This window comes from Sus scrofa, chromosome 9 (assembly GCF_054392235.1).
Source record: "Sus scrofa isolate SSC_HxYL_T2T_F1_AM1 chromosome 9, Sscrofa_HxYL_maternal_Yorkshire_Landrace_v2.0, whole genome shotgun sequence".
NCBI lineage: Eukaryota > Metazoa > Chordata > Mammalia > Artiodactyla > Suidae > Sus > Sus scrofa.
This window is the reverse complement of record NC_139391.1, coordinates 35,857,501-35,872,065: the sequence shown is the minus strand read 5'-3', so window position 1 is coordinate 35,872,065 and position 14,565 is coordinate 35,857,501. Positions and strand designations below refer to the sequence as shown.

The following is a 14,565-nucleotide window of genomic DNA, read 5'->3' as shown; positions in this document are numbered from 1 at the left end:
TAGCTAGGTACAATTACATGGAATACTTTCTCATCTGATCAGAAGATTCATCATTTTTTTTTTTAGCCACTGCTTCCAGTGAGGTACACAATGTTATGAAATCACCCAACTTCATGCTTCATTTTGACTCACTGTATACTTAACACACACTCTTTGGTCTATTAAGTGAGGAAAGAGGTTGCTTTTCTGCTTCTACTTAGTTCAGTTCAGTTCAATTCAGTTCAATTCAATTCAATTCAATTCAATCAACAAATATTTATTAAGCACCTACAATATGCCAGGCACTGTGCTGGGTGCTGGGGATACAACTGTGAACAAGATAGACACAGTCCCTGCCCTCAAGGAGCTTACAGTCTAGTAGTTAGACAGACAAGTACACAGGCATTTACAATGCAGTATGGTAAGTGCTGTGATGGGGACAAAACATTAAAAGGATACCTAACTCAGTCTCACAGGCAGGGGCTGGTGGATAGTTGTGGAAATCTTTCAGGGCAGGTAAAATGCAATTTGAATACTGAAGGATGAGTACAAGTTAGTCAGGTTAAGGGGAGATAGGGAAGAGTTATAGATTGAGGAAAAGGTAAATGCAGTGTCCCTGCTTTTGAGGTTTATTTGTGGGCAGGAGAGGTTGGGTAGGGGCCGAGAGAATTCATGAAAGAGATAAATAGGGACCAAGTTGTAAAGGAAATCATTTGCTTAGCTCAAGAGCTTGCATTTTCCTGAGGGAACTCGTGTGTGTGTGTGTGTGTGTGTGTGTACGCGCACGTGCGCGTGCATGTGTGTGTGTGCTATCAGATTTGCACTTTTGAGATTCCTCTTACTGCAGCACAGCGATTGAATAGCAAATGATAATCTTGAGAGTTGAAGCAAAGTGATCACTCTTTCACATTTTTTCATTTTTATCTTCCATGATATCACACCCATTTCTCTCCAGCCCATCAGGTTGCATATACTCCTTAAACAAGCCTTTGACAGCCCAAGCTTTGGGTCACTGCTCATCTATAAGGCTCTTAACACCTTCTCCACTTGTGAAAACTCAACTCATCCTTCAAGACCAGACTTCCAAAACTTGTGCTTTCTGCCAAGATCTCTAAGTATTGTGATGTTTGTCTATATTATGGTACTTATTATTTCAAATAATCCAAACCATCTTTTGAACCATGTTAATTTAATCCATACATAAGATGATTTTTGTAAATAAACATGTAAAGTTTTCTTCACAATTTCCAGTTGAAAACAAAGACTAATTCATTTGTTGTCTATCACAAACTATCATTAGTGCCTTCAAATGATTTAAATGGAACAAGAGGAACGGAGGGAGAAGCCCAAGAGATATTTTATGCAGCACAATACAGCCAAGTAAAATTTCAGTACATAATTACAGGGTGTGTTGCTATTATGACAATGATTCACTCCCCAATTCAAATACTCCACCTTTGACGACAGTTTAACCTGCTAATGAGGCAAAGATCTGTGAAAAAAAAGTAGCTTACTATGCAAAATAATAAGGGCTAGCTACATTTTCCAATATGGCCCACACTTCTACAATCCCACATATAATCTTTTAATTTCTCAAATAACTTTTATAATGATAAGAAAAAACTTTAAGCTCTGTAAATACTGTAAGAACATCTATTGTTTTATTCTTTTTGGTGGGTACAAAAACCACAATTTTGTACACAGAACAGGATTATAAATAATATTGATAACATGAGTCACCCGTAGTCTCTTCAGATTCTACATTGTAGACTGATGATTTTACGTTAATGTTGTCTTCATTTTGTTTTTGTTCCTGGTAGTAAGACAAATGCAATCTGTGGACACTGATTCATGTGACAGAGTGAAGGTTACAGCTAACAAGATGACCAACAACTTTTATAAAAAAAAGTCTCTAAGTTTATTACAGTGATGGCATTTATATCAATTATTGCAATGTATTGTTCCCTAAGATGGTTAGAAAAAAGAATTGTGTTGTCCTCTACTGAATTTACGTCAGTTAAAAAGCAAGCATGTTTCAGTATTTGTTTTCTCCAAAGTAAGTGTAAATACTTCCTTTAAATTTTTTTTTTTCACAGGATTTACATGTCTATTATTTTCTTATCACAGTTTAGTGATTTGTTTTCTCGGCTGGATAAGTCTTCCTTTGAATATATGGGTGTTTTGGAGACACAGGTTAGCATGTTCATTAACGCCTATAACTATTTTATCCCTTGGAGTGAAGACCAAAACTTCTGAGCAAGAACTTTACAGTTTAATGTGCTAACTGGCATGTCTGATTAGTTTTTAAGTCCACTCAAGTGAAATTTGTTGCTGTTAATACACCCATCCCAGCTCCCCCAACCCACTCCCCGGAAAAAAAAAAAACCAAAAAAAAAAACCTAAATTGTGAGTTTTCCTGATATAAAATCTGAGTTTGGGTTTCCGAGCTGAGCTCATGCACACGTGGCTGCTGCTGATGTCCGGCGCCTTAGGACGCACTTCCCGCTCTCAGCCAAAGGATTGTTTTAGCGAAGACTTTAGCTTGTCCCTCAGGGCTGTGTTTCCATCAGTCACCAACACAGTTTAATTAAGGCACTCAATTATTTTTTTGGTTTTTATGGTAGGTCCGATGCAATGACAGCCAATCCTGAACTTTGTCTAATTGCAGTTCCAGTGTGTACAGCCTTTGGGCAGTCGGGTGTCAAGACGCGGCCATTTTCACCCACACTCCCAGTGATGGATAATCTGGCTTTGTTTCTTATGGCTTCAGAAAAGGTCAGCTGGGTTGCATGGAAAGGAAACAGAAAGAATGTGGAGTGTTACAATATTTCTGTCTCTTCAACAAAATGACACAGCAAACACCAAAATATCAATAAGTAGACATCTGCATTTTTCCATATTCTTTTGGTCATATGAAAACTGCTTATCATGGGAAAGAAAAGCTCAACCAACGGAAGGATGAATCACTCTAGAGTTTGTGGTCCTACCTGTTTAATAAGTAATTCTAAAAATCATAAAACTAGATTTTGTTTGGCAAGTGTGAGCAGGAGACATCTTTTAACTTAGTGTACTCTACACCTAGGGTTTCTTGTCCAGCTTAAAAAACTCCTTTAGGTTTGATAACAGTCTTTATTTGGGTCTTTTCTTTTCTTGTTGGAAATCATCTTAACGGTTAAATGATTATGCTCTTAAATTGTGATGAATAGTTTAACCAAACTGTATATATACTATTCATGACAGATCTTCCTGTTTTCAGAACACAGATCTATCCACAGACATTTTCATTCATTCACAGCAGCTGTAGACATGACTCGGAACAGCACAATTAGTAACATAAAATTCATTCTATGCCTACCATGAATGCTAAGGCTCATATTTTAAGAGCTTTTAAGTACTTAAAGGGAGTGCACTGAAAGGGGGTGTGTTTCAATGCTTCATGTACTCACTGGGGAACTTGCCAGATTGAGGTTATGGGATCAGATCTCTGAAATCCTCATTATATTCTTGTTCTGTCATTTTATGTAGCAGGTAATAATACTACACAGAGGGGAAACCGGCAGTGTTATCATGGAACTCTAATTACTGTTCATTCATTGCCTTTAAATTCCTTCCGGTAGCTGAATATTAATGTTAACTGAAGAGAAAATAAGGTAAAAGAGATATTCCCTAAAGTTGTTATGCCTTAGATCATTATTTTCTCATAACTCATATTGTATCTTAATTCCCTGTTGTGAATTTAGGTATATGTAATTCTTTAGGGAATTCCACTTGTGTACTTATTCTACCCTGTAACTTAGATATTAGAATAATAATATATTAAATGTGAAATTAAAAATTGGATTAGAAAATGTAACGAAAAGGTTTAGAGATAAGTTACCCGGATAATTTCAGAAAGTTGACCTCAGATTGCTACTGATGTATCTATGATAAAAAACCAAGATCATTATTACAGTTCAGTTTTGGTGAATGGTCTCAAAAATTAAATTTTACTAAAGGCTGAATTTGTTTCTTCGGACTACCTCTCAACATTTAATATTAAGTAATTTTTTTTTTTTTTTTTTTTTTTTTTTTGCTTTTTAGGGTTGCACCTGCGGCAAATGGAAGTTCCTTGGCTGGAGGTCGAGTCGGAGCTGCAGCTGACGGCCTATACCATAGCCACAGCAGCACAAGCCACATCTGTGACCTACACATTGCTCACACAACGCCAGATCCTTAACCCACTGAGCGAGGCTAGGGATCAAACACATGTCCTCATGGATATTAGTTGGCTCATTACCCCTGAGCCACAATGGGAACTTTCATAATTATTTTAAAAGTTCTATTAGTTTAGGAGTTCCCGTTGTGGCGCAGTGGCTAATGAATCCGACTAGGAACCATGAGGTTGCGGGTTCGATCCCTGCCCTTGCTCAGTGGGTTAAGGATCCGGCGTTGCCATGACCTCTGGTGTAGGTCCAAGCAGACAGGGCTCGGATCCTGCGTTGCTGTGGCTCTGGCTTAGGACAGCGGCTACAGCTCCAATTTGACCCCTAGCCTGCGAACCTCCGTAGGCCGCGGGAGCGGCTCCAGAAAAGGCAAAGAGACAAAAAAAAAAAAAAAAAAAAGATACTGCCAGTCTTTTTGGAGTTCCCGTCGTGGTGCAGTGGTTAACGAATCCGACTAGGAACCATGAGGTTTCGGGTTCGGTCTCTGCCCTTGCTCAGTGGGTTAACGATCTGGCGTTGCCGTGAGCTGTGGTGTAGGTTGTAGACGCGGCTCGGATCCAGCGTTGCTGTGGCTCTGGTGTAGGCCAGGGGCTGCAGCTCCGATTGGACCCCTAGCCTGGGAACCTCCATATACCGCAGGAGCAGCCCAAGAAATAGCAAAAAGACAAAAAAAAAAAAAGTTCTATTAGTTTAGTTTTATTTTAATTTTTTTTGAAGAGGAAAAACTACAATATAATTGATAAAAGCATTGTGATTTTTTGAAGGATTTTTTCCAAAAGATTTTGCCATAAAATCTATTTTTGTTTCCTTTCTTTTTTTGATTGCCTTTATGAAGAAAAGAAAATATCAAAATAGGAAGAATTCCATGTCCTCTCAAGTAATCTCTTCTCTATAGATTAATAAATCTTTGACAACTGTGTATTCTCTAAACCCTTAGTATTTTTAGTTCCCAATATTCTTATTTCCTATATTTATATGTCCTGCTTTTTCCATAAAATGTCATTTCTATTCATCTTTATGTTACCCTACTGAAACTAGTCAAATTACAAAACTTTCTTATAAATTTACCATCTAGTTTGGGTCTCAGATTGTTGTGGCCAATGGCTGTGACCTTAATTATATGTTTTCTCTTGAGGGACAACCAATTATAAAGTTGACATTCTACCATATTTTGAAAGTTTCAGGTCTTGTTTCTGAAATTCTTAGACAATATTATTTAAATTATCAGTCATTTTCATAATTATGGTCAATAGAATTTTTGAAAGGAAAAATCCATTTAACACGAGAATAAAAAAAATATTTACTCTCAAGTCTTTTCTACAGGTGCAGATCATTTCATTTGCCTTGAATGCCATTAAGTATTTTAAAAAGTCATATGTGCTTTTATTTTATCATGAATGCTTTTATTTGACATTTACTGTCTTAAAAGTTCAACCTCAGCTCTAAAGGCAATTCATCTGATGAACTGCAACACAAGCTTCTGATTCCAAAAAACATTTATTACATGTGAATTGAATGTACTAGGCTGGGAATTTATATATCTTTCTAGCAACTTCTCAGAACTTCATATTGAACTGGAACTCATGAGTATTTTTAGAATTCTCTAGAATGCATTTGTTATGCTAAAGAAAACTTTTTGAAGATACCTTTGGAAATTCATCTCAGAATTAAGTCCAAATACTTGGCTCTGAAAACTTGTCAGATATTGTTTTTCTCACTTTGGGAAAATCTCTTTTCAGTTCTGTAAATATCAGATGAAAGCATTCCTCTAATGGCTAAGTAACCTTGACATCATCATGGTTTTTTGTCCCGCTGTTAGAAGATGCTCTAGACATTTTCATATGAGTGAAATGAGGGTTTTGTTATCAATTCTTTTCCACAAAATTTGGAAAGAATCACTTTAGGCTTACCTATGTGCAGTTGTACTCAGTCATTGATTTTTAGATTATGGATAAAAGCAATTAGATCTTGTTTAAAAAGAGATGGCTTTTGTTCTTTGTTTAAAGATACTAACAAGTATTTCAATAACTTTATATAAACAAATATCAATGTCAAACACACTTACATGGCATAACCTTGGGTGTACATCTTATTCTTCTGAAAATTATATTGTGTTTGACTTTAGGGTACATCAAGCATCAAATGTCTCTTGGGGTTCAAAGGCTCATTTATCATTGTAATCAGAAGAGGAATTATATATAATTTTAGAAAATGGGTTTTAGAGACCTGATTTTAAGAAGAGCAAAAACAAATGCTTCCAGATCTTATGTTAAAATCATTTTCTATCGTTATTGGGAATAAGCACTGGCTATTTAGAGTCTTAAAAAATGACCTCCATCCTATACTTCATTGAATGCTTACAATTTTTTATTGCAGTATGATCAGAGAATGTAAATGGGGCTGATCTGGCCTATTTAAAAGCATTCGACATGAAAATTTTTTCACTACAGTTTTTATTTTTCCTGTGCCTCTACTAAAAAACATATATTGCTAACATCTTTATTGGAGAAACTGCCTAAAATGCTTATTCTGCTTAGTGATACTGTGAAAAGTTGAATTTAATCTAATAAATGGGAATTGTAGTCAATATTCTGATGATCACTTCTGCCTAAAGGTCTGCTTCAAGGACTACTGCCAGATGAATAAACAGTAGGGTTTCACTATTTGAAAATATAGAAAGATGGCTAATGTAAAACAAATTAGAATAGGAGCTAAAATTCATTGAATGCTTACCATATGCCTCGAAGAATTTACATATATTTTGCAGGAAACAACATAATCTTATCAAAGATAGGCAGCTGTCTAGGCTTTGATAATTTAAAACACGTTTTATGCTTATTTTGTTAGCTTTTATCTTAAAATTAGATTATTCCAGAGATTAGCCCAGTCTGTGTACGGGGAAACTCAGATCTAATTTCAAATTTCTCCCAATTTATATATTCAGGTAGAATATACCTGAAATTGCCCATTTTACAGAGCAATTCTAGAGGTTTATTTTTGTCTTTTTGACCCTGTCAATGCAGATATCTATTGGCAACATAAAGTTTCAAACAGTACATCTGCAGCCAAAGAAAACCGAACCACTTTGCACTGAAGTTTTCAAAAATACAAAGCTCTAAATTAGAAGCAAGCAATACCACCACTGGACAGACAGGTCACAACATTGCATTTACAGAAGGCATCACCCACTCACTGTAGTAGGCCCTAAGTCCTACCCCTAAATTTTAATACTTTCGGTTCCATATACGTTGTAACCTTCTCTATAGGTTGCTAAATTCTGGGTATTCTGCGAGGAAGTTGGATTAAAAGTCTGTGCACTCTTTGCCACCTTCATTCTCTTTGCTTCTGCCCTGGACTTGTAACAGAACTCTATCAAAGCCACCAGCATTGCCAAGCCCAAGCCGCCAACCAGAATGTAGAAGACGCCTGCTACGTTGCTCAGGCTCAAGGCACTCGTCTTGTCCTGGGGGGATAAAGACATTTCAGTTAACAGTGGAAAGTCGCATCCAGCAGGTGAAAGAACACATAAAATTCAAACAGCTAATGCTTAATTTAACCTGAAATTATTTAACATGTATAAGTCACTGGTGTAAGTTTACGGATTTAAACATAAGGCTTATGACTCTTGGGAGAAGTGAAATTATGATGATTACCAATAAATTGTAGAATTACATTTAATAAAATCTGTAACATTTTATCACTATTAAATATACAATGAAAACCACTCTACTTGGCCATATATAAGCATAGAGTGGCAGGAGTGGGCTTATTATTAAGTTTGAAAGTGACATGTTTAAAACCCAATTAGAGGGGAAGGGAACCCTTTTGGCTTACCTTCCATTAAAACATTTCAAATGTTTGAGGTTTTTCTTGAATAAACCTAACTTCATTTTAGGAACTAAGGACTTTAAGCTAGCAGTTTCACATTTTGTTAATCATAACTTCAACAAATAAATGCAAATAGTGTGCTAGGGTATATGCTATTTGTTCTTTTATTTATATCCAGGAAATCTATAAAGTATCACTTTAATATAAGATTTAGGAAGAATTATATATAATTATATATATTATATATGCAACACATTATAACTTTATGAAAGGATACTATAAAAATAGAAATTTTTCCATGGTCAATTGGGAAATTAGTTATTTGTGGACAAATTTTTAACTTTATTGCTTTAAAATAAGATTCTATTTCCAATTAAAAATGCTTAATCACTTAATATTTTACACATATTATTCTCCAGAGCTTTAGTATATATATTATTTCATAATACATTTGGAAATAGACAAACATATGATTGGAAGATATTAAATTGTAACAAGAATTCATAATTTTTTCATAAATTGTAAATATATGTTATATAACATTATTTGAAAAAGTATTTTGGGTAGACTATGCGAAGGATGCCCTGTGACTGTCATTTTCTCATCAGTGTGTTTTGATGAGATTGATTAGGAGAGTGTTTAATTAAAAAAATGTACTATTGTACACTGTTCACTTAGCCATGACATCAACTGATTGGGTCAAAAATTTAGGATAACTTCATTTTAAAAATAAGCACTCATTAAGTATTTATGCTTCTTTGACTTTACATAAGGATTTGAGATAAACTATTTCATTATTTGACTAAGCTTGCCTCATTCCACTCTGGTTCAAAGGCAGACAAGAGTGATTAAAACATAGGGAGAAACCTGAAAAGAGATCTATTTTCTCTTTCTTAAATTAATTGAGATTCTTCTATATAACATAAGTCATTCATTTAGTATCTTAGGATAATGAATTTTTTTTCTTTCTAAAAGTAGATATAGAAAACAGTAAATGAAGATTTTAAGAATCCTCAATAAGGGCTTTTAGGCACTATGTTCTATTAATTTGTTCAGGTATTTACAGTCACTGATAAATTGTAACATTTATTTCTTCAGAATGAAAATATAACTGTTTATAACACTTTCCATTTGTACTCAACAGAATCAGGCCTATAGTTTCCTGCCTTGTTCTAAAACGAATTCATGAATAAGAGATCTTAGAAGTTGAGGATATTATGCATAAACATTGATTTATTAAAATCTTGATAGAACAAAGTTGGAAGGTTTATTTATCTGTTAAAACAAAAATACAACATGTCCTCTTCAAACTAAAGTGGAATGCTTGGCAACGTAATGACAAAAGACTGTACTTCTGAACAAGATATGTTTAATATTTAAAATGTTTTTGTAGATGACTACTGGTCAATTTCCTATTTCCTGTTTTGAGAACACATAAGTTCTTGAAATAATATATTTCATGGTCTTTGCCTCCAAAACAAACAAAAACCTAACCAGATGCACAACTTTTATTAGTGGTACGTATATTTGAGAATAATATAGGGATTTTATGATTTTGGATATTTTTATAGTTAATTTAAGTTTATTTAATAGCTTTATGGGGAGCACTTTGCAATTTTCTGAAAAGGCACTCTGTGGCAGAAATCTATGACATTAGCTTCTAGTTTAGGCAGTGTATAGAGAAATATTTAGTTTTTAGTTTCCATATACTCTTGACAATTGCTCCCGTTTACTGCTTTGTGAACACAAGAGGAGGCCCCGAACTGCAGCGACTGACCTTGCTTCCAGAGTCCTTGGGTCCACATTCACCTTTATCGTACCACCATTTGTTTTTCAGCTTGTCTAAGACGCCTGCCTCACTGAGTTTCAAAACGGCAAGGTTTACAGGAGTTCTTCACGTGGAAAATAACATAAATAACATTATATATGTTATTTTATGTTATTCAAGTAAAACTACATTAGAATCGCATGGCAAAGTGACAGAGCAGAGGCCACAGTAGGTGTTATGTCTTGTACGTAGGCCCAGGTTTAGATTCAGACATAAAACTGGGGCCTGCTCCATCGCTTTAGGTAACAGGCACATACTGCTAGGGAGGATTTTTAAATAAAATGTATGCAATTACTGTGAATCCAAAACTATTAGCTTGGATTGGGTTTCTTGAGCATTTTTAATTTTCCCAACATAAATGTGGAGACATTCAAAATCCAGAAGCTCACTCCTTTTCTTTCTCTTTCAAAATTAATGGAAGCGACTACAGGTTGACAGGCTAAAATAGAAGCTAAATTGGACTGATTTCATTTCTTACAGGCATCATAATTCAGCTAGTAGAATTTTATTTTTTGCTTTAAAAATATGTCTGCAGTATCCATTATTAAATGCCTCCCTAGCCACTCTCATCCAAGACCTAATTCAAAGTGGAGGGTAATTCAGGTGTTGCTGACAGAGGGCTACCTCATATAGAGGAAAGTCCTTATAAGACAAATATGGAAATCATTATTTTAAAGTATAAGCTCATGCTGATATTTTCCTTCTGAATTGCAGTATTTAACTTAAATAATATCACCAGAACTAATTTTCATCTGTCTTGAGTCTACCATATGAATATACTCTTTTAAGTATAAAATGCAGAAACTATAATATACTATATAAATTCTTACCAACAAATATTTGATAGGTTAGGAGTAACCAAGATTTTTATAAATAAACTCCCCATACTATAAAATCCCGTTTTTCTTTCCTGCCATGTTTGAGTCCTTCAACACTACATATTTATACAAAGAGTGTCAAAGATGAAAGGTTCACTTGTCAGTCAGCATCAGTGTTCTGAGATTCTCAGAGTTTAAGAATTCTTCCGGTTTTTATTTCCATGTTAACTTCTGTGTAAATGGAATGAAGACTAAGAAGATGAATGGGAAAGAGTAACTCCTAGGAGCTTTCTTTGTTACATTTTTTGTGATTGGTTGGTTTTTGTTTCCTTTTGCTGTTACAAGTATTCGGAGAGAGTCTCCTTGCATTCCTCTTAACGTTTCTAAGGCTGCCACAATCATTCTTTTTTTTTTTTTTTCTTTCTCCCTGGCTCTATCTCCTAATGCCTCACTTATTCTAGGAAATGTGGAGTGCATTTGGAGAAGCATGACATGCTTTTATTTGGTTACCAGAGGGTTAATTCCATAAACCTATCAATGCAACTAGATAAAGCATTAATAATGATGGTGATGATTCCTAACACTTACTGAACCCTTATTATGTACCAGGAACAACTGAAAGCATTTTACATGTATAATTACTATTATCACCTGTATTTTACAAATGAGGAAGCCACAGCACAGAATAGTTAACTCATCTAGTCACATAGACATAGCTAGGAAGTAGCCGAATCAGGGTTTGTATGGTCTGTCCTTATATCCTGTGTTGTTGTTAACAACAGAAGACTTAGGAAACAGGGATTTCTGGTTGAGTTTTCTGGTTAAGAGTTAAACTACAATATATTTTTTTGGTACTGTTTGTTCTAAAAAAGACTTATAAAACTAAGTTTTCCTTTTATCTGGTTTCTGAATTTGATTTAATTTTTGTATCAGTGTCCTCTTATAAAGTTGCTCCTTATAAAATTCATTGTTCCATTCATATGCATTTGCCACATTCCTAGAATGTTATATTGTTTTTGGATTAAAATCTAACATCAGCATGATTTTAATACAAGTACTAAAAACTGAGTTTAGGGGTATGGTGGAGTGAGGATTATGGTTAATTGGGGTGCTTGGTGAGCCCAAGTGAATCTAGATTTTACTATCTATAACCTCTCTACCCCCACATTACATCTCCCACCTCCATTTATGAAATGATTGTTACAAAATCACACCTGTGGGTTGCTTGGTGAACTGTGAACTCCTTGAGAACAGAAGGCACATCTCACTCATTTTTGTAAAATATTTCTCAGGGTATCTGACTCAGGTAGGTTCTCTGTAAAATTATTACATTTAAATTACTTTGATTTCATAACAAATGTTTTGTTTAAAAGATACTAAGGATGTTTAGATCCCCAGGCTAGTTCACCACAAGTCTTTTTAACATGTGTAGAGTACATTATATTAGCCTATACTGCGCTTCTTCAGTGGGGTGTTCTGGGAGGAGAAGGACTTGATGCTGAAAAGAGAAGGGAAATAAAAGCTGTTTCCTTTAAGTTTATTATAGAAGGCACAATTGAAGGTGAAATTATGGGTTAAATGAAGACTGCCTTTGACTTATCTCCCCTCTTCTTAAGGTAGTGTTTCTCTAACCTGCTTCATTTTCTCCTCACCTCTTTACCCTTCTTCTACTCTCTCTGGTAGTCTGGTTTCAGAGGATAAAATTAGATTGGAATTTTGAATATAAGATATTTATAAATAATCAAACTTAATGGTCAGTGTTTAGGCACTGAACAAGGAATTCATTATTGGGAGATTGCTTTTCTAAGGGTTGGTTTCCATTTACGAGTCTTTGTTTACAGTTTTTTTCTTTCCATTTCCCCCTCCTTATGAATGTATATTTCCTCTAATAATCTGTTTATTATTACATTGGTTTCCATGGCTGTGGAGAAGGCCATCTGCAAGTATAACATATTTTCAAGTCAGGAAGGGGCTGCATTCTTTAAAGTGCCAAATTAAAAACTAAGTATTGTGTGATCTACTATAATTCCTAAAGAACACACTATTTGGCAATCACATTTACAAAATGATTTTAGTATGAATATCCACATTATGAGTATGCCTATTTTATATACATAGGAAGAGAATAATAAAGCAATGAAAACCCAATAATTTTGTAGATATTATTAGCATTGTGGGTCATTGATAATTATAGGCATTGCCAAAATTTTCAACTAGATCCAGGATCAAACTCACATAAAAATTGGCATAAAATTCTGTGTACAGTTTGTGTTCAGACTAAGTCATATCAGATTAATCAAATTGGATATGAATTTTAGATATTACAATGATATATTTAATTGTTCACTGTCAATTAGTAAATTTCTATTATTCACAAGAATGACTATAAAAAAAGGACACAGCCCAATAATAGCAACATTCGAAGAGGTATGTTTTCAAACAAATTCATAGCCCCCAAATCATGTCTTTTCCAGTATATTTCATTTAACATACCACAGCTTTTTCCTTATTTCTTTTGTGGCTGAGGGCTATCTTGGTCATGCTCTGGGAATAGCTATCAGTTGTCTGAGGATACTAATAATTTTGTAGCCATAGGGTGACTAGAAGCTATCATTGTGATTCTAAATAATTCAGTTGTTAATAATATTCAATGATAAGCTCCTTGAGGGAAAGGACGGTGGATAATTTTTTTTTTTTTACCCCCAGATACCTGTGCATGGTCCAGTTATTATTTATTATTAAAGCAGAACTTTAATAATGTGCTGCTATATGGAAGGGTGGAGAAGTCTTCCCTTGTTACAATCCTGTAAATGACAGGTGGGTCGATTCACCCCTCATAGGAACCTCTTCACATGTGGTACAACTTTCCATTTTTCCCCCTTTGCTAGATGAATCACAAACAGAAGGAGGTGAGGTAAGTGTAAAAAGAGAATCAGTCATCCAAAGAAAGTACAGAACAAAAATAAAAAGGCAGCAACTGCCTCTTGGCAATTTACTTTGGTCTAAGTTAGGTCAGGCCATTTAAAATATCACATTTTAAAATAAATTCAGAGTAGGGTATTATTATTACCTATTGGTGATATTATGTCAATATACAACCTACTTGAAATTTTTCTCGTGTGAAAACAAGATTCTTGAGGGAAAATAGAATATACTGCAATTATGTATGTAATTAACATACATTCTATACTAATTTTTATAACATTTTAGAAAATGGCTTCTTATAATATGAAATAACATTTTAGAATATCTTCTCATAGTTCATGTTTGGTGGCAGTAATGTACCATATATCTAGAGGGACAAGCAGTTTGATTTTTGAAAACTACAAGTTTAGAGTCATATTTATTTTTTTGGACAACGAATATCAACTTGGTGTCCATCATGTACCAAACAATGTGTTGGAAGCAGATTAAAATTCAGTTGAGTTATCCAAGCCCTTATAAATAAATTAAAATGACTTTTGTTACATAGATTTTTTTCCATTATATGTACATTTCTGCTTCTGATTACTTATTTTTCTCTGGAAAGTCTTTAATATACATGAAAACTGATATTCACTATTCATTTTTTGTGGAAAATTCTATTTGTTAAGCAATGTTATATTTTGCTCATATTTGTGATAAATTGAATAGAATATCTTCATTTTTGTTTTCTCTGGTGCTATTAGAGTACTTTTTTCCTTACATTTCTAGTTTGCATAAATGGATAGACTATTAGTGTAAATGAGTAATTTTCTATTTCTGTATGTATACATGTATATATTTGTGTATTTATATTTTTATGGAAATGATCAGAACATTTTATACAATTTGGGGTCAGGGCTCCAAATTACGAGAGTTAATACTCCTTAAGAAAACATATGGTTGGGGTCTTGAATGGAGATTTCTTAAAAGGGAACAATCTCAGAAG

General features: G+C 34.3%; 1 protein-coding gene across 27 annotated transcripts in view; it reads right to left on the bottom strand.

Annotated features, from left to right (window-relative positions):
* Window positions 1-235: 235 nt before the first annotated feature.
* Window positions 236-14,565, bottom strand: part of GRIA4 (glutamate ionotropic receptor AMPA type subunit 4) — a 362,056-nt gene continuing 347,726 nt past the window's right edge. For 4 of the 27 annotated variants that reach the window (XR_014815154.1, XR_014815158.1, XM_084975902.1 and 1 more), the window contains 2 exons: window positions 7,510-7,644; window positions 236-2,759 (listed from right to left, as the gene is read on the bottom strand). Coding sequence is in view for 14 of the 27 variants with exons in the window: in XM_084975902.1 (XP_084832028.1) it covers window positions 2,595-2,759; window positions 7,510-7,644 (300 nt within the window). In the remaining 13 variants the exon portion in view is untranslated. Of the gene's footprint in view, window positions 2,760-3,856; window positions 3,901-7,374; window positions 7,645-9,786; window positions 9,902-14,565 lie in introns of those variants that run through there. The other 23 variants (XR_014815156.1, XM_084975904.1, XM_013979335.3 and 20 more) reach the window with 14 other exon arrangements.